General features: G+C 31.5%; 1 protein-coding gene and 2 long non-coding RNA genes across 4 annotated transcripts; all 3 read left to right on the forward strand.

Moving 5' to 3' along the window:
- Positions 1-2,413: 2,413 nt before the first annotated feature.
- LOC105961711 (uncharacterized) lies at positions 2,414-3,854 on the forward strand. Its single transcript, XR_016031568.1, has 5 exons — positions 2,414-2,736; positions 2,841-2,896; positions 3,102-3,187; positions 3,298-3,374; positions 3,630-3,854. It is a non-coding gene; the product is annotated as an uncharacterized LOC105961711 (long non-coding RNA).
- A 7,833-nt stretch (positions 3,855-11,687) lies between these two features.
- On the forward strand, positions 11,688-13,204 carry LOC105962668 (16 kDa phloem protein 1). The gene is made up of 5 exons (XM_088818927.1): positions 11,688-11,774; positions 12,254-12,319; positions 12,471-12,624; positions 12,712-12,849; positions 12,946-13,204. The coding sequence occupies exons 1-4, from the start codon at positions 11,708-11,710 to the stop codon at positions 12,812-12,814; spliced, it is 390 nt and encodes a 129-aa protein (XP_088675053.1). The 5' UTR covers positions 11,688-11,707; the 3' UTR covers positions 12,815-12,849; positions 12,946-13,204.
- A 4,501-nt stretch (positions 13,205-17,705) lies between these two features.
- LOC105966931 (uncharacterized) lies at positions 17,706-20,476 on the forward strand. Of its 2 annotated transcripts, XR_016031847.1 has the most exons (5): positions 17,706-18,435; positions 19,067-19,135; positions 19,212-19,344; positions 20,043-20,127; positions 20,276-20,476. It is a non-coding gene; the product is annotated as an uncharacterized LOC105966931 (long non-coding RNA). The 2 variants fall into 2 exon arrangements; XR_016031846.1 differs by lacking the exon at positions 20,043-20,127 and having other exon boundaries at positions 17,709-18,435.
- The last annotated feature ends 864 nt before the right edge of the window (positions 20,477-21,340 follow it).

Consider the following 21,340-nt stretch of genomic DNA (forward strand, 5'->3'; position numbering starts at 1 on the left):
TTGAAAAATCCACAATCTTTTGGTACTATTACGAAAATATAATAAATAAGTTGAAATGAAAATGATAGTTAAACCTCTTATACTGAGGGTCATGAGATATGATATATCTTTAGTAACATTTTAGAAGAGAAAATTATTTCTTCTGGAAGTAGCTAAAATATAGATGTGTTATTGGCTAATTAATCACTAAAGATCTTAGTCGTTTGTGTTCGGGAGTGATTATATTCGAACATTTTACTTCTTGTTGTTTGCATGAATTGATTAGCGTTATATTCCGAATAATGGGTTACATATGAATGTTATTCAAATTATCATTTGGCATGATTTAATTAAAAGTTAACTGAAATATTAATTAATTATTTGTTTATTTGTCCATTGGAAATTGACTACTTAAGAAATATTTTCATAACATTCATTAGCCTGGCAATTGTACATACTTATTTTATTTTATGACATTTATGCATGGCAGTTATTTTACATAAAAATAAAATATGTGGCTGTTTGGAGAAATTTTAAATGGAGTCTAACACTTCATGTATTCTAGATATTATTGCATGCATAAATTTATGTCTGTGAAATATTCCTTGAAACTATGTCTGATTTGAACTATTTGATTTGTTTGAATTCTAGAATGCCTCTGCATGAAAACCATTCTATGATAATGGCTCAATTATTTTCACACTGTTTAGATTGAAAATGATTCTCATAATATGTTCATGTTATCAAAAGTGAATAATGAGTCTGAATTAAGTGTGCAGTTTATCTTGGTGAAAATAAAAATTGGTAGAAATATGTTTTCATAGTAAAATAAATCAAAGGTTAATTATCCTTAAGTATGTCGATGCATGACATTAAATGGTGACTTTGAAAGCTAATTGACTATTGCTTTTAATTAACATTTTGAGATATCTCTTTATCTTTGGCCAAACAGTTTCAAAGAAATACCGGAAAGACAAATTTGAGAGTTTATTCATTAAAAGTTATTTCAATAAGTATTTCTCCGAACAAGATAACGTGATTTAAATGGAGTATATATTTCGTCTTATATCTAAAACTCCCACTATCTTTTGTGAATTTGCTTCGATAGCTAATTTCATTTAATTGAAATTAAAAGCTCTATGCTATTGTTGTTAAAAATATTATTTCATGTCTAAATTCTCTTGAAATGTGGGGGTATTTATCAAAATGAAAAACTTGATCGTATAAGATCATGTCTGAGAAAATTAAATATTTGATCATTGATCTTCGAACAAGAAATTGAGTTTGTGACACCTGCAGAAAATCTCAAAGTATTGAGTATGAGTTGAAGAGAAATATGATATTCTCTCAACAGTAAAGTATGAAACACTTGTTAAAGATATGCCCTCTAAGGGTGTAAAAATCATTGATCAAATTAAAATTTCGAAAGAAATGATCATTGATCTATTAAGATTCATCCTATAAGGATGTAAAAATTCATCGAGGGGGATGGGCATAAGCCCGTAAGAGAGTCACCTCCGGGAGTAACCCAACCTTTGTGATTGGAGACCCCATGAAGAAGGTTCAATGTGGTAGAAACAACCTGTAAATGTGTGACTCATTAAGCACTAAATTAAAATTATGAGGAGAGCACCTCCTTCCCATCCCTATGGTGATAGTGCTTTATAGTGTGACGAAAAGGATGGGTTTAACCCTTAATGAAACCAAAGCGGGAATACCGTAGGGTGGAGGTCATACGTACCCTTGGAGGTTTCACCTAAGTGAAAAGTTGCCATGAGGCCGTGGCTATGGGTTTGGGCTAACCCTAGAAACTTTCACGAGAATCAAGATAAAAGCGCATGGCCGATAACGCGCTAACCCGCTTGAACTGAACCGATATCGATATTGTGTGTGTGATGCATTGAAGTTTGGTGAAGGGACGTAATTCAAAGCGCTTGCGCCATTACCGTTCCCTCAAATGGAAATCACTACTAGAAAATTGAGATTTTGCTACGGACATTAGAGACGGATAACTAATTCGTTGCTAAAATGAATATTTAGCGACGTAATTAGCGAAGGAAGACAAGAACGTCACTTTAGTCTTAAATTGTAATCGTAGTGACAAACGTTAGTGACGGATAGAAAATCCGTTGCTGTCAAAAATAATTTGCAACGTAATACAGCGACATAAGATCCTCCGTTTCTAAAATAAAAGGTTGTAATGAAGGCGACGGACAACATATATCGTTTAACAACTTCAATTATAAGTTGTAATTATATATTCATGGATAAAAATAATAACAAATTAAATAATAGTTTCAAATTTACATCATCAATTCTATCATAAACCATTTACGGTTTGATAGTAAGATTTATATAGCAGTGATCTTGTTTAATAATTAATCTTCAATGAAATATAAAATAAACTTATTAAATCCCGTTTCTTTTGCGTATTTTATTTTTCATTTCCCTCTTAATTACTTAATGAAGACCCCAATTAACCCTAACCTTCTCCACTCAATATTTCTCTCGCCCTCAAATACCTGGATCTGGCGCCGCTTTGCATTTTTAACTCCACTACCATCGGTTCTTAACCATTCATTTGCAATCGCTTTCTCTCTCCAGTAATGGGTTATATTTATTATGAGGAATCCGCGAGACGAGGCCGTGCCAGTTCTATCGGAAGGGAAAGAAGCAGGGCAGATATGTGAATAAGAACTTATGGAGAGGAATTTTCAGTGATTTCTCTAATAGAGAATGCAACCTTCATATGTAAAGGTACCGGTGAATTGATTCAATAGATAATTTTAAATATTTACTATTTAATTTCTTATTTTTGTGCCGAATAAATTCTAAGATCCAGTTTAATTGCTCATGGGTAGGTACTAAATGTTTGATGGAGATAAAATTCTAATTGCTCGGAACTTCCAGATTCGATGTAAGAATTATGTGCTTTTTAGTTTTTATATATGCTCATTTTTAGGCTGCAAATGGGCTGTTATAGCATATTAATTTTTAACCAAGCATTTTTAGGTTGCAAATAAACTAGTTAGTTTGTTGCACATATTGTTTTTTTCACTAATGACTGAATTGCTAATTTCGTTAATGACCATTAACGTCTTCTCTCTTCTTCAACCTTGAAGTTATGTTTGAAAGAAATCCAAGTATCATAACAAGGAAGAACTGGTGGTTTGCGGGATAAATGCTTGGACTAGAAAAGTGCAGAAAGGTGAAATGTAATGCATTACATTTTTAGTTTATTATGTGGTATGGATTCTGACTGATCCATAATTAATTTTTTTATACGTTTTTCCCTTTTCCATTTTTGTAACATTTCAGCTACTGAAAAAACTTGAAGGTTGAAGAAGTTGATTGTATCTTGGCATGCATCCTACTGTGTTAAGAAGATACTTCAGGTATATCTTAAAAAACCACATGCATTAGCACTTCAATTTTTTTTTTTGTTTGTGGTTTCTCCTAAGTGACTCTATCTTTGTTCTTATGTATTCTCTCCCCTATCTAGCTAGTAAAAAATGATTTGCATAATTTTAGGAGCATCAATGACATTTTTTTAACTTTTACAAATAATATTCGTCTTTGTCAACTCATTCATTTTATAAGATTTGAATTTTGTGGAGGTATATATTTACTACTTCATTTTTCTGTTATAGCAGGCTAAATATAAGACACTAATACTATTTGAATGGCATGTTTGAGATATACAAGTTGATGGAAAAGGAAATGAAGATGCAAGAATGAAGAATAGATGAAGAGAGAAGATGTAAATGAAGAATAGGATTGAAATTACTAGTTTTGACTATGTTTATCTTTTTGATTTGTTACTATGATTTTAACGAAAATTTAAGACAATAATGGTTGAATTTGTATATGTTCAATTAATATTATTATATATATTTATATATTTTTTAAATACATCAATACCATATATGGTATTGGTGTATTTAAAAAATATTTTTTTTATTTGTTTTGACAGAGTTTTGTAACGGATTTAGTAAAGGATACATCTCTTTCTAATAAGAATATTTGTTTCAACTAGCGACGGATTAATGGATTTAGCGACGCAATATATTGCGTTTGTGGATCGGATTTAACGACGTCATTATTGACGGATTATTCCGTCTCTAAATGTAGCAACGGATAGTATATATTCGTAGCAAATTTTAGCGACGCGCCTTTTAGCGATTTATTTAGCAACGAACCATTTTTGTTGCTAAATACTCAATAGCGACAGATTTCGGCCAATTTGCGACAGATTCGTCCGTTGCTAAATGGCAATTTTCTAGTAGTGAATCATCAACACTAAGTGTAGGCTCAAGCTCAGAAGGCTCCTACACCCATTGCACAATATTAGTGCCCTATTTTATATATAAGTATACATGCATACATTTTAAGTTTTAAACCTTGTGGGGGATTGTTGGAAATTTGAGAAGTTTTAAAACTTAAAATTGCTTTTATTATTTTAATTATATTTTGTAACGTCCCCTTCAATGACCATTATGCACCATTAAACTCTCTTTGACCCTTAAGGTCACAACCACCCTATAAATAGGGTCATTAGCTTACTTGCTAGAACATATCATAGCATATAGCACTACACATACACACATACACAAAGCATGCATCATCTTCTATATTTTCCTATAAATCTTGGGCACTTAGATAAGATTCGTTCTTTAGTTTCCTATGATCGTTGCTCATAGACGAAGCACCGGCGAGGCCATTGGGTTTTATCTTGGGAGTATGATCAGCCGTCAATACCTGCACGAAGGGAGGCAATCATTCTCTTAGGACAGTGTCTAGTGACACGACTCCTATTCAGGCCAGCCGTTCTATTACTTTTACTTTAATCTATTTTCTATTCCTATATGATTATCTTATTTTATATATTGCATGTTCTTAATTATTTAATATAAAATTGTATTTTCTAAAAATATTCACAACACATAGAAGTGGGAAAAATATGCAAAATAAATTAAGAATTTTATTAACAGATGCTCAATCTAGTCTTGATATGGAGGATTTATTCCTTCATTAATCTAGAAAACTTTTTCAATTTCTCAAAATTTAGGGTTCAAAGATGGATGGAAGATAGAGAAGGAAAAATAAGGGACGTAGTTGAGAAAATATTCAAAATATTAAACATAGAACTGAAAACAAAAAACAAAGAAAAAAGAAAGAAGACAAAAAAGAAATAGAGAAGAGAAAGAAAAGATGAAAGATAACTTGAAAATGGAAGTTACGATCATTTTCTTTTATTTCTTTGGTGTAACTGATGCAAAATTGAAATTCATATTGAATTATCGAGACCATTGAGTTTCTTTGAATTTCTTGTATGCCAAACATTTAATAGATACATGAGTTCATCTTTTCCAGTATCTTTGTACATTGAAGTATAAAAAATATTAATTATTTTCATAAACATACATTAAAAGACTAATTATAAATTAACATTAATTATTTTAATTTTGATAGGGGCATTTTGGTCCTTACAAAAACGAAAAGAAACCTCCCCTAACATTCCCACTTTTATAAGTAGTATAGAAAATTATAACCCGGCATATGTATTTCTTTACGCCAAACTAATAACTCGTTATCGACATTAATTCTTTACGCTAATTTTGCAATACATGAAAATATATAATCCATATATTTAGTTCACGTTCCGAATAGTACTTGTGTTGGTTGGATTTTGTTTTGTTACTAGGAAAAACTTATTCTTTATTTTTCTAATTTATAAGACTATTTTTTTCACAACAATTTGAACTTGAATAAAAAAATGATAGCAAATTAAAGTTTCAAAAAAAAAGCGAGGGAAATTGAGCTTCAAATTTTTATCAGAATGTTCTTGTGACGTATACCTGGTGCGTAGTATTTCTTGTCATTGTAACGAGAAAAGTTTCTGATAAACGGCCTCTGGATCACTCGTTTCACCCATCCTTCTAGTATCCAGGATTCATCATCCACTTCTATTTTCTTCATTGCTTCCATCTTTAATTGCACCACCCGATTTCGCCTTTTTTGCTTTGAAGCTCCAGAAGGCATCATAGAATCGTCTCGTATTCTTTCTCGCTCCATGTTATGTTCCTCTTGAGGTTAATTTGCTGCAGTAATTTGCAAAACCAGAGAGGGTGGTTGAGGCAGTCGAGAGGTAGGCATATATAGGGTCTAAGCCTTCTCTAACTTGTTTGTTGTCACAAAAGGACGACTACGGTGTTATTTCAGGAGGAGTTATACTTACTTCAAAACCGATATCATTTGTGAGTGATCATAGATAGCGATTTTATGTCATCTTCTCTTCATCTCCAAACCATGGCTCTGCCTGCGGTTGAAGCCCCGACACATCATTTGCTATTGCCTCCGTCCATAACATGGCAATAGCATCGGCCAAGCACTCTGGCTCTTCGACGACAAGATTCGCATGAAGTTTTCTCTTTTTGACATTTTTAAGGGTTTGAAGCAAAGAGAGGTTTTATTTATTTATTTCCTTTTGAAACATAATATATAGCTGTAGAAATATACATCATCTGGTTCCTTAGGCTTTGCGTTTGAATGACTTAATTCCTATTTTATATGAAAATATTAAGTAAAAATAGCATATTTATTATGTCTTTAATTTACAAAAATTACCCCGTATTAGTACACTTTTTGCGCATAATTAATAACCCAGTATATAAATTTTTGTTTTTGCGCCAAATTAATCGATATTACTTCAAGATTCTCATTGAGTCCTCAAAAACTCATATAGGTGTTGTATGTTTGTAGGTTCGCCCGATTTAGAGCCCAATGAGTGAAGTTGGAATCGAGCTTGGGAATCGGGTAGAGTTCATATGGAGGGGATGTGGATCTTGTTGGCTCTCAACCAACTATGTGGTTTTATTTGTATAATGTGCTATTAAAGACATTTGAAACGGTACTAGGTATTTACTATTGATCGCTTCCTCCGATCGGTGGAAATTATTAAGAACAATATGTGTAATAGTAAGATACATATTACCGTTCCTTTTGAATATGTAATCGATAGTCCATAACCTTTTGTAAATAAAAGCGAATTTTATCAAACTTATATATATATATATATATATATATATATATATATATATATATATATATATATATATATATATATATATATATATATATATATATATATATATATATATATATATATACACACGCTTTCCGTATAGTAACTTTCTATGTTCTACCCCCAAGTTTGGGAATACGTTTTCTATAGGTGTTATAGAAAATCATGAAATTTTGTGAGTCTCTGAATCTATCTGAATCTATCTGTTGTTGTCATTTGCATAGATCTTTTACATGAATTGGATAAGTGATGAATTTGCTTACAACCTTCTATTACAATGGAAATTTTATTCAACCAAATAATTTTATTGCACTTGGAAAAGTTTTCTATTTCACCTTTCTGTTTCGAAACAATAAATACAGTATTTGAACCAGCGCAGTTAGAAATTTACAAGATAATTTCAATTTTTCCTCTTCTGTTGTGGAATTTTATCTAAGCTTTTGTACTATTTTAATTATTTCTACCAAATGCCTAGGGATTTTTCAAAATTGTTTTAATGGGATAATGTAGACTCATATAAGAATATGTGGTAATATTTTCAAGCACTTTGTACGAAGAGTTTAAGAGAAATTAATTTTTGAAATGAACTTATCGAATTTGTCCAGATTTCCTTAAGAGTCATTTTAAATGGTGTTATTATAGTCTTGCATGAGTATGTTCATAAATTAACTAGTACGTTAATGTATGATCAGGTGTACATTGTTTATAAATTAACTAGTAGGTTAATGTATGACAAGCCGTGCACTATTTTCCTCTTATTTTAAAATAAAAAAATGACGTAAATTTTTATCCACAGTAATTATTTTCTAAAGTTTTCAGTTGAGATTACTTAAAATAAGAGTAATCGTGAGAGGGGTGTCACTGACGCAGCCACCCTTTGGCGAGGGTGGGCTCCAGCCCACTCTGAATTTTTAAGTATTTATACTACATATTATAGTTATGTGTAATAAGTCCACCAAGTAATTTAATTTAGTCCACCCAAGTAATCTAGTTTAGTCCACCCATCAAAAATTTTGTGTTATTAGTTAAAGTTTATAAATTTATAGTTATTTTATGCTATTTTATGCGAATGAATAAAAAAATATCTCGAGGGCGCTATCCCTGAACCCCGTAAATGTTAAGTCCATCCTATCTGGAATTCCTGGCTCCGCTTGTCACCTCTTTTCCATTTTTGCAATGTTTCGTGTAAAACGATCTAGTTTCAGTCTATGTTTGTACTACTACTCCTTTTATCATTCCATGTTACTTGTAATAATAATAGTAGATGTCTTTTCTGTGGGAAAAAAAAAGGAAAAAAAGTTCCCTGCACCACAACTTGCCTAAAAAATCTCTCTTTGGCGGCCACTAGGGAAACATTGTTTATGAAGGTCAAAGACGGCGGGGTATAGCGGAGAGTATACATGATATAAGCCTATAAGGCAAGTCTTGCATGGAAATAATTCAACTAACTAAATAGTTGATGTATTTATTTGGGAAAATTTATCAGATATTCTTTATTCTGGACTTATATAGGTGCTAATCCTAATTGTTAGATGAGTATAGATACAATCATGTAGATCTTTTAATCAAAAAAAATAATATAAATTAAATTAAATTATTTGTGTATAGACAAAAAACACCTGCAATTAATATATAATTTTATGTAGAAGTGATTAACAAATACCACTTATCACTCTTTCTCTTATTTAAACTAACATGCATCTCTCTCCCTTTCTTCACTCTCCCTTCATTTCCCTCTCAATATTCTTACGCCTACCCCCTCCTTATCTCTCATCCATCTCCCTTGGAATGGAGGGAGTATATAATTAAGTAATTTAGGGTTGACTCGTTTGATGGCTTGACAAGTTCAATTTAATTAATTATGGTTATCTTATTTATGATATTATAATATTATTTCATGTTGCCATTTATGATCATAAAATGGCGGCTCATATATATATATATAACTAGTAACTGTACCCGTGCGATGCACGGGACAACAAATTGCATTGTTTTGATGTTGTAAGAATATAAACAAACGTTTGATGTATCGTATGATCAAAATTATGTTATAATCATTCATTAATAATTCATCAATGGAACATTACTAAGTATACTAAAAAAAAACAAATGACTTTATTGTTGAATAATTTTCCAAATGAATTGAATCAGCTAATACCAGTAGATTGAAAAATTGAACCAGAAACAAAATCATCAACTATGTCTTTCATGTTGAGCTTAAAATTAATTAGATTTAACAACTTAGTTAACATAATAAAAACTACACTATCGACAACATACCAACGTAAAAGGTCATCTATACATCTTGCATCTTAACTAAGCCATTCTCCACTGCCTCGTTTTGCCACTGGAATTAACAATTGGAAAATTAAGAAACAAAAATAATATAAAAAATAAATTAAATATCGCATACAAACAATAGGTCTTGAAGGCCGACTTCAAATAGCTTGTGGCTCCGCCCATTTTCGCTTAGTTCTCTCAACTCATCATTTCAATAACATGTCCAATAACATTTAAAAGGAAATTATTGTTATACACAAAATTTGAAATCTTTGATATAAATTAATGAAACGCATAATTTAAAAAAATGAAATTACCTATAAGCCATGATGGAAAAAGATGCAAACTAATGACCACACAGTTAATAGGGTGAAGAAGAAAATAAGACAAAAATTCTAAAGTTGGGTTACCAAAAGAAGAAACCTTAGGTAGAATGAAGAAATAAAATTAAAATGTTGCAGACATTCTGTAAAACAGTGCCAAAAATCCGCTAGGGATGAAAATCAGATTTATTTACCCTTTTTGTAAATATCGAAAATCAGATTTATTATGAACTACGAAGAGAAAACAAATTGCAAAATAGCTAACCTTTTATGAAGCCACAAACATTTCGTAGAAATGGGGAGAGATAAAACTGGGGTGGAGAAGTTGAGAGGTGGGATATAAATAAGAAGATAAAACACAAAAAACACAAACGTGTTGAAGTAGAAGATAGAAGTTGAAAGTGTTGAAAGTCTTAAGGAAAATCTTCGGGAATCGTCCATCTTTGGGAATATGATAATTACTATTTTATCATCAAAAAATGATATTTAAATGTTGAGATGTTTATGGCTGAAAATTAGAAGATAAATGAATATTTAGGAGATTTAATTGGTTGTGCATTAGAGATATTTACGGCTAAAAAGATGAGTGACTGGGGTGGTTCGGGGGATAAAAAAACTGATAAAAATCGAAAATAATATTTAGGAGATAAAATTTGATGAAAATCAAAAATAATATTTAGGAGATAAAAAATTGATAAAAAAATCAAAAAATAATATTTGGGAGATTAAAATCTGATAGAAATCGAAAATAATATTTAAAATAATATTTAGGAGATAAAAGTTTGATAAAAAACGAAAATAAAATTTAAAATAATGTTAATGAGATAAAATTTGATAATATACGAAATTAATAATTAAAATACTATTTAGGAGATAAAAATTTGATAATTATCAAAAATATTATTTAAAATAATATTTAGGAGATAAAAATTAGATAAAAATCGAAAATAATATGTAAAATAATATTTAAGAGATAAAAATCGAAAATAATATTTAGGAGACAAAAATATGATAAAATCGACAATAATATTTATGAGATAAAAATCTTATAAAAATCTAATAAAACTCGAAAAAAATATTTAAAATAATATTTAGGAGATATAAATTTGATAAAATTCGAAAATAATATTTAAGAGATAAAAATTTGATAAAAAATGAAAATAATATTTCAAATAATATTGATGAAATAATAATCTGATAAAAATGGAAAATAATATTTAGGAGATAAAAATCTGCTAAAAATCGAAAATAATATTTAAAATTATATTTAGGAGATATAAATTTGATAAAATTCGAAAATATTATTTAAAATAATATTTGAGAGATAAAAATCTAAAATAATATTTAGGAGATAAAAATCTAAAATAATATTTAAAATAGTCTTTAGGAGATATTAATCTGATAAAATTCGAAAATAATATTTAGGAGATAAAAATCGAATTTTTTTTTACAAATATGACATTAGGGTTTCTTAGGGTTGCGCTAGCGTTTCTTTCTTTTATATATAAGATTATATATTAACTATAGGATTGACCCAGCTAACCTAAATTGAACAATCAAATAACTGAAAAAGTAAAGACAAAGACCAAAGGAATCTAATTAACGTATCATTAAAAATATGAAATTCTCAGCCGCCTGTCGTCAGAAATAATAATAATTTATCCGATTGCCATAATGTTTTATGAAACAAAATTCACTTTGGTCCTATTGAACCTGACTCGTGTTATTTTCAATCCCATAACTTTAAAATTATGAGATGGCATAAAATATTATATGGGAGTTGAAGTGGTCAGTTCTTAAAAGTACAGCTAAACAATTTGGGGCTAAACCGATATAAACAATATCTTAAGGACGAAACTGCAGTTTTCCCTACACAAATAGTTAGTTTATGTCTTCTATATAAACACATGATTGATTACTTTGGCATACACACACATCCGTTCAAATACATATATCATTTCTCTAGGAGAGAGAAAAGAAGCAATATATCTGCAAATTAAATATATCTTCTTCCATTTCAAGGAGAGAGAGAGAGAGAGAGATGACGGTAGGAACAATGGAAGTGACACTTTTTGGGGGTAAAGGCCTCTTGAGCACACACTTATTCGGTACGTACTCATGGCCTTCTCATATGTATGTATGTATGTATGTATGTATGTATGTATGTATGTATGTGTTACGTTCCATGGTGTGTGTATATAATAATGAATGAGTGTTTGGAGGTGTTTTAGTGATGAAGAAGTAGAAGAATAAATTGGATAAACTCGCACGCGTGCATTCCACTTGTAGAACCATAACATTTTGTTATTCGTAATCTCGTTAAAATTTCCACCATTAGTATTAAGTTTGATTCCTCTTTCGTTAACTTAATTACCGCCTAATGTTCTCTTATTTACAATTACGAATAGCATGTAAAATGAAAATTGAATACTTGTAGTGATCTGAATGAATATATTTAAATCTGACACCCAGGGAAAAGTTGTTTAATCATAAAAAATTTGTATCGTAATTCATAAATTGAAAACACAATTGGTTTAATTTATTGGTCAGGTCAAAGTTGTAATAATGTATTTGTTGGTGCATGCAGGTAGGATAGATCCATATGTTGTGATTCAGTACGGAAATGAAGAGCACACCAGCAAAATAGCTCATGGTAAAATTAATTAGCCTAATTTTCTTCTTTTGTTTTTTTATCTAACCCTTCTTTTTCTTTTGTGTTTCATATTTTTATATATTCAATGTTAAATATTTCAAATTCATTATATAATTGTTTCAATAAACTAATTGGTATTATATATAAATAGGACAAGGTAGCAAGCCAGAGTGGAATGAACGGTTCAAATTCAAGGTACATTACCCAACAGACGCAGGAGACGATAACCAAAGAAAATATAAGCTCCTTCTTCAAATTATGGACCACGACAAATTCACTAGAGATGACTACCTTGGCCAAACCACGTAAATTCTAGTCCTCGATTTATTTATTTTTTGTTCAATTATATATAAATTATTTAGTTAAGAAATGAATATATAAATTAAATGCAGGATCTATGTGAAGGAGCTACTTGAGTTAGGTGTGGAGAATGGAAAGCTGAACTTGGTACTCAAAACACAGGGTTGTTTTAAAAGATGGTACTTACTATGGTGAAATTCAAGTTGGAATCAGTTTTAGTACTGCCACAGGTTTGTATTTAATAAAACTTAATATATTAAATCAAGATTTAAGAAAATTAATTACCAAATTTTAGAAAACTTATTTATTTTATTTTTTGGGTGCAGGGGGTAATGATGAAGAAGATTAATACAAGGTGGAGGAAAGCTAGTACTAGTTGCTATACTTTTGAATTTGCATCTTACAATTAGTTCACCAAAATTCATTTATTGTTTATTTAATTTGTTTTCTGAAATAATTAATGTAATTAGTATCAAATTCATTGTCAAATACATATTCCGACCACATAAATAAGTAGTTCGAGTTAACTATATATTAACTATATTATTCCTATTATAAAATTATTTAGTTATTTAATCAACGCATCTCCAACAATTTTATTTACCAAAAATCAAACTATTTGTTAAAACAAGTAAAACAAATAGCAAAATATAAAATTAATTAAAAAGTAACGAAAAACAACTAAAAAGTCATCTTCTCCAGGGAACTAACATATAGAATCTAAAGAATGAAGAAAAAAGAGAGAAGAACTTCAATATTTGAAGCAGATGCTAAATCTTCACTATAAAATCAATGAGATTATTATTAATCAACGGATCTTGATTGATAATAATCATGCACATCGTCACTCAAATCATGAAAAAAAAATTAGAGAAAAAATTTATGCCCGAGAATTTTTATCATCGAGTCCATACGGAGGAGCGGCAGTGGGAGGAGATGGCGACGGCGGCGGTAGAGAGACGGCATCAGGCAGAGGTGGAAGGGGAGCAGATGGCGGCGGCTTGTGGTAAAGAAAGAGAGACAATAAAAAAAGAGCAAAAAAATAGAACCTGATTGATGAGAGAGAGAATGGGTGGTTGAATTAGAAAATAGTTACGAATACGATTATAAGTAGGGGTAATATAAATATATTATTTATAATTATGTAAAATATTTATTTAATTAAACAATTAGGGGTTTTTCATTATTATCATACATGGGAATGGATCCTCCATCGTATATTGAGGGGTTTCACTAATTATCCATTTATATATAGAAATGTACAATAATTGAGAAATGGTGGAGACAGAATGCATATATTGACTTGTTCTAAAAATTTTCAGTTAGCAAGAACTTAGCTGGTATATACGTACCACGCAATCATCTTCCACCAACAATCGTGCATGGACCCATATAATTATGAAAGTGATGGTAAAAAAAATTATATAATATATAAGGGTTTTTGTGCATAAGTCCCTAATATAGTATCTCAATTCGAGCACACTATTGCTTCGTCCGACGTGCAAGGAAGTAATTTCGAGAGGTGATGACTACTGTTGGTTAAAATACCTACACGCAAGTGCATGTATCGTACAAGTAATATAGTGGGACTAAAAGTCCGGATATCGAACCCACAGGAAATATTTAATTATCTAATCTTAGACGCTAAATTCTACCAATTATTATCAAGCCCACCCTACACAGTCGAATTTTAGAGAGAATTAACTAAATTAAACTAAATTAAAAGCAAGCAAAAACAAGAAAGCAATTTAAAACGAAGATTCAATCAAGATAAGCAAGCCTAGGATTTTATTCTTCCCCCTATGTGATTATTACTCCCTCAATTCCTTCAATTATGCAAGCAATTAACCCGGTTATTAACCTGAGATGCTAAAATAATCATAACCCGCTTCCGCGTGTATTACGATTCTAATACTCTAGATTCAATTACTATATTCCTATGCAATTAATTCTAGAACACAGCATTAAGCACAAATCTCAATAATGGCTACCTAAGAGATTAACTATATTCCTATGTTAATACCACAAAAGCTCTTCTACCACAGTTCTAATTATTAACCCGATCTTCCGATTCATGCGATTAACAATAACATAAAAGTGCATAAAGTGGCCAGTTTCATGAACTTAATAAAACAAGTAGAAGAAATAATTCGGAATTAATACTTGCATAAAATCATAGAATTGGATTCATAAATCCCACATAGGGTTCCAAATAAAATCCTAGAAATAAGAAAATTAGCTACTCATGATTAAAGGAAAAACACAAATATAATAATTCATAAACGATAAATCTATGCTTAGAGTCTTCGAATTCTTCGTTATTGCTTTGTTGCTCTCCAAATTTGCGTAAAAAAAGATCCGCAATTGTGTGCTTGGTTTGGTCTTATATAGGGTGAAGAACTTGGGGAAGAAGGCAGTTTCCTTGTGCAATTAAAATCCCTTTACTGCGCAGCTTCGGAGTCTCGGACGGGGGTCCCACAATTTGAACTAAAACTCGTACGGGGTCCGAGCTTTAAATCTTCAGAATTTTGATTTTTTCACTTTTGGCCCATATTTTCTCCAAAATTGCAGTTTTGACCCCATACTTTTCCAATTCTTCAATTTGTACCTAAAATACAATAAATCAACTTTTTACGCACCAATTATCGTTAAAACACACCAAAAGCTCAATAAAAAGGTACGATAAAGTGTGAAAATATACACCTAACACACCCCCAAACTTGAACTTTTGTTTGTCCTCAAGCAAAATCTACCAATAAGCAAATAACTCAACTATTGCATCTCATCACATAGATCAATGATCAACTTCCCGTTTTCAGAACTTGTAATTATAATGACAATTCTTAGGCATTCGCAAGCTCAAAATTCAACAACACTCAGTCACTCACCATTACCAAAAACCACAATTCATACAATTGCTTCAAGCATCCAATATTTACAAATTAAAGATAGAAAGAATTTATACTTACATGCATATGCTTGACTCCAAATACTCACCAAATTATTCTACTCTACTTATATCGAACATTAAGCTATTGGGATCATTGGGGCTTTGTGGCTTTCAATTGTTAGGCTCTTTGGTTCGAGGTAGGAAATATGGGTATATGTGGCTATTCTTCTTGAATTTAGGTGATTACGCCAAAATTTGAAAGATAGGCACTTGAAACAATGAATTCACCTCTACGGACTTTAATAAACTCGATTCTCAAAAGTTCAAAAGTCTCCACTTTTGCTTTTTAGGCAATGGATCGAGTTTTCAAAGATAATTCAACAACTAGTCCTTATTTATCCCTTCTAGTCTCTTCTTCTTCTTCTTTTTCTCTCTCTCTTTTTTTTTTTAATATATATATATATATATATATATATATATATATATATATATATATATAGAAGCATAGATATTTGTCTTTTTTTTTTCTTTTCTTTTTTTTTTTCGAAGAAGAAGAAGGACCTTAAAAAATTTCCACCGAACTCCAAGGGGTAATTTTCACGAATCTCCACCTATTCTACCTTACACATTGGCTAAAAGAAAGAACACCTTTTCTCCGAGGCTCAAATCAAGGTTCTAAGGATAATTTCGATAAAAAAAATCGGCTTGAAAGGCTCAAACGGTTCAAAGAAGGCCCAAATCATATCCCAAATCACTCACTACTCAATACTTCGTATCATAAATTTCCTAAGGTGAGTCTTAAAACCGAACAAAGTATGATCTAGCACAAATTAATTCCAAATTTAAAATACAAAACATTCAACCAAAGCAATGCACAAAATGTGATTCCTAGCAATAATTCGTTTCTAAGTCCCGTTGAATCGAAAGCTAAACAAACATCAAATCCTTATCACACAAAACAAGCAATCTCATCATCAAACATTGATCATCTCTCATCATCATAAATCATCGATGCATTCGACTCAAGCAAATTTTTTTTTTTTTTTATATTCCGGAAAAAAAAACGATAAAAGCAATAAAAACGAATAAAACCTAATGCATGCAAACTAAAACAAATAAGCACAAAAACATGTTTTTCACCCCCAAACTTAAATTTTTCGTTGCCCTCAACGAAATTAGCACAAAGTTTTAAGGATAGAAAACACCTCATTAAGTCGGAGTCGATGTGATCGGGGTCTCCTCCCTAGCTCTCTCAAATAAGTAGATTTTGGAGAATTTGATTCGATTCTCTAACCTCCCTGTCAACACCAACAAAATAAAAAAAATTGTGAATTTTGGAAGAAAAAATCGAAAAAAATTCAAAAATTTGTGTGTGGGAGTTTGTGAGAAGAAAAGAGGAGGGTTTAGGAAATAATGGGGGAGAAAATCTAATTTTATAAAATTTAAAACACCCAATTTTTAACTCGGACGGCCGTTCCGGTTTTTGTGCTCTTTTTCGGATGGCTGTCCGGTTTTTTTTTTTTTTTTTTTTTTTTTTTTTGCCCTTACTGGTTGTGGGACGGCCGTCCCACTTTTTAGGCTATTTTTCGGACGGCCGTCCCACAGGCAGAGCTGCAAATTGCGGCCTTCTGTTTCCCAGACGGCCGTCTGGGATTTTGCTTGCAATTTCGGATGCCGTCTGGACCCCCTGACCATGTTTTCGACCCTGAAAATTCACTACAAGAAAAACTAGTTTCAGTGACCAAATTCTCAACGACCATAACTAAATGGTCACATTTAGTGACCAAAAGTAATTTTGTAGCAAAAGTGGGAAGGGTTAAATCTTGTTGCGACCAGCGAACATTTGGTAGCTATAAGTGGTCACTAATAGTTAGACATCTTGTAGCAACTAAAGTTGAAGTTTGTAGCGACAATTTTTATGGTCACTATAACTTAGTGTCAATAGTGACCAATTTAACATCAATTTTTTTTACGGTTGCTACGAGTCTTTAATTTAATTATTAACAACCATTTAATTGGTTTGCTAGCAACCACTTGAATTTGGTTACTATGAAACTACTTACGGAAATCAAATCGATTTGGTCACTAGTTTAATTTTTAAACAAATCAAGAAAAGAAAAGAAAATAAAAGGAAGATGGGGGCGAAAATGCAAATAATAAAAAAATTACAGCCATTTATCATTCTGTCGTTTCTTCATCACAAAACATTACTCTGTTCACTCTCTCCTTACGTTTTCTTTCTCTCTACCAATTCTCGCATAATATTACAGAAAATCAAGAAAAAATTATCTCTTAATTTCTTCATTATGTTTGCACCAAAATCCCTCTTATCTTACCTCTTTTGTTTTCCCCAAAAGTATTCGCCTATTTCACCCAATTTCTCCAAGCCCTAGTTCCTACCCCTGTTCGAGAATTTTTGAATTGAATAAAGGAGATTCGGAAGATTTGATTACAGGAAAATAATTGGGGATTTGAAAAGATAATTTCACATTTGGGTTTTAAGGAAAAATAATAGTTTGGAGACCTTCGAGAATGAATCTCGTCGATCAGGACCCACCTTTGGAATAATTGTGAGTTCAGATGTACACCGGTGTTGGTGATTTCCAGCAGAGGTCGCCGATGGTGGCCGTTATCTGGACTTCAGCTTTTGGCTCTTCAAAGAATTAAATGAACGGAGGTGTTAACGGTGGAGTATTGATGATAGAAGGTATTGTTACAAACCTCGAGAAGTTAGCTTCCCATTAATGGTGGTGCTAGGCAGTTTTATTCGGCGGTGGTCGCCGAAATTTGGTGTGAATTTCAGCCTGCTCGCCGGAAAGGGAAATAAAATCTGCTACGCATCTGTTTTCGGAGCCAAAATCGAAGGGTTTGGAGTGTGAATTTGGGAATCATTCCTCCTCGAAAATCGTAGAGGACCTCGAAAACTGTGCGTAAGTGTTTAATTATTTCCAATTCAAGCACGTTTTATAGCCTTTTAGGGGTCGGAATCAGACGACAGCGAATCTGTCAAAAAACAGGGCAGTTTTGCCTAATCATCATACGGAGCTGTTTTTGTTATGTTGGAGTAATAATTTAGGTTATGTGTCTTCTGATGATTTGTATATTGAGTTGTGAGGTTGTATTTGGTATATTATTTGGTCGATTTGGATAACTCTACAAATTGTTATGATTTTTCAAATAAACTGTGACAGCAAACAAGTTTGTCCAAAACAATTCTGGCAGTTTTCTGTATTCAACTTTTCGGGCTTTTATTGTTGTGTTATCTTAGTAATTGGGGGTTGGTATCTTCATCACAATTGTAGATAAAGTTGTGAACTTTTATTTGGTATATTGTTTTCCCAATTTGGATAAGCGTACGGCCTGCTACAATTTTTGGAAGAAAATGTGACAACAAATAACGTTGGTTTCTAGTTTAATGTCCATAGTTAGCATCTATATGTGTCATTAGTTGTTTGAGTCATTAGTTATTTGAAATTTTTCTTATGCACATTGAGCAACAAGTTTAAAGTAATGTGATCGAAGGTGAAGCTTAAGAAACTAATGGATTCTTATTTCAGGTGTGTCATTCGTGGTTGTGTACCTAAGAAAATTTTGGTCTATGATGTTGCTTTTGGTGCTAACTCGAGGTGAGAAGACTTTGTTATTTGAGAAAGACTTTGTTAGTTATTTCTTCAATTTATATAACCAAATTTAACCCGACAGCTATGTTGGCGAAATTCTGAGAAATAGTAAACCTTCTGCCGCACCTGTTTTCGGAGCCAAAATCGAAGGGTTTGGAGTGAGATTTTCGAATCAGTCTCTTCACAAAAGTCGTCGAGGACCATGATAATTATATGTAAGTGTTAAATTGCTTCTAATTCGAGCAAGTTTTATAGCCTTTTAGAGATGAGAATTTGACGGCAGTGAGTCTGCCAAAAACAGGGCAGTTTTGATGAATCATCTTCGTTGGGTTTTATTACCGTCTTAGGATAATAATTTGGGATATATTTCTTAAGTAAACTTTTAGATGAAGTTGTCAGCTTTGATTTGGTATATTGTTTGGCCAATTTGGATAACTTTGCAAATACTTATGAATTTTACAATAAACTGTACCAGAAAAGAGAATTTATCCGAAATTCTGGCAGTTTTCTGTAATCATCTTTTGGGCCTGTTTTGCATATGCTGGGATCATAATTTGTGATCAGAGTCTTCAGTGAACATGTAGATGCAGTTGTTAGCTTTTATTTGGCATATTACGTTCCCAATTTGGATAATCGTACCAATTGTTATGATTTTTCAAAGAAATTGTGGAAACAAATGTTTTAAACCTTTGTTTCGAGAACTCGTCAAACAAACACGAGTCAACTCCGTACCATGTGAATTGATGCCTGGAGTGTGTTGTATTTGGTAAATAGAACGCCATAGAAATTGTGTATTATGTTCGATTGTCAGTTATGGCATAAGATTTAAGTTAGGATGTTTATATGAAATAGAACCGAATAGTAAACGATTATGTTAACATTCGATAACTTGTTTAATTCTAATATTTGATAGGTGTTGAGTATATTTATGCTCTCATTAAAGACTTGAGCATGACTCCGAAGTAAGGTGTTTTTATAGCACTTGCATTGGACTTCAGGTGAGAATCTCTATTTCTTCACTATTATTTATTAAATTTTGAGCGCAGATACATTATTGAATTTTGAGTACTACTAAGTGACAAATGATTGGAATTGATTCTATCATATGATTTCTTATTTTCTAATTGATTTTTTTCCCTTTTTCAGGTTGGACTGTTTGATGAAGTGAAAGAACGTTATCGTGGAAGTCATATTTGTTGTCGCTTAACAATTTATGAAGTGGAATTTATTATGAAATAATTATAGTAATCTTTCTTATTATTTGAAATGATTGATTTATTATTGTATGTAGTATGATAGATTGAAATTATAATATTCACATTTGATTGATAATGTGTAAATTTGCAAGCTTTAGTTTTATTTTAATTTTTTTTTACAGCCACTGTTGCAAATAAACATTAATGATTAATGCAACCAATTAATTATTGGTCTGAATTGGTCAGTAAATTTAATAATTGCCGCAATCGTGTAAAAACTATTGCAACCAATAATATGGTCACTATATGTATATATTTTAGCAACCAGCAGATATATTATTTATGAACCAATATATACCGTCACTATATGTATATTATGTAGCAACCAAAAAATGTGGTGGCCAAATATATATCCTATAGCAACAATAAAATATGGTCACTATACGTATATATCATTTAGCGACCAAAATTATATGGCCACTATATATGTTGCTATAGCAACCATGTTAATATTATTGCCACCATAAAATTTACATTAGCGAGTCAAAAACTGGTCGTTAATAATTATATTTTTAGTGACCATTATTAGTTCGCCACTAAATCTCATCTTTTAGCGTCCAATTAATTTTCTTGTCACTGAGTACTTTTAGTAACTACCCTGTTGTGACCACCGGTGACCAAGCTTAATTTGGTCGCTATAAGTTTTAGCTACCATTTTCTAACTTTTAACGATCATACACAATCGTCACTAAAACCAAAATTTCTTGTAGTGATTAAAATTCAAATAGATTAATTAGAATGCATGCCTATGACAATAAAAACGAAACGAAAAATTAAAGAAAACTTCGAAAAACAAAAAAACAATAAAGCTCGGGTTGCCTCCCGAGAAGCGCTAAGTTTAAAGTCTTCAGCCGAACGTTGCTTCTTTATTTTCAAGCAAAAGTGACCGAAGTCACTTGGCAATCTTCACTCGCTTCCCAATACGGTTTGAGCCGGCTCCGATTCACGTTGAACG

Source organism: Erythranthe guttata, chromosome 6, assembly GCF_056151865.1.
Source record: "Erythranthe guttata isolate IM_541 chromosome 6, IM_541, whole genome shotgun sequence".
Taxonomy (NCBI): Eukaryota; Viridiplantae; Streptophyta; class Magnoliopsida; order Lamiales; family Phrymaceae; genus Erythranthe; species Erythranthe guttata.

Coding starts and splice junctions, on each gene's coding strand:
- LOC105962668 (XM_088818927.1), top strand. CDS start 11,708: ATGACGGTAGGAACAATGGAAGTGACACTTTTTGGGGGTAAAGGCCTC. Junction 11,775..12,253: donor CTTGAGCACACACTTATTCG/GTACGTACTCAT, acceptor TGGTGCATGCAG/GTAGGATAGATCCATATGTT. Junction 12,320..12,470: donor CACCAGCAAAATAGCTCATG/GTAAAATTAATT, acceptor ATATATAAATAG/GACAAGGTAGCAAGCCAGAG.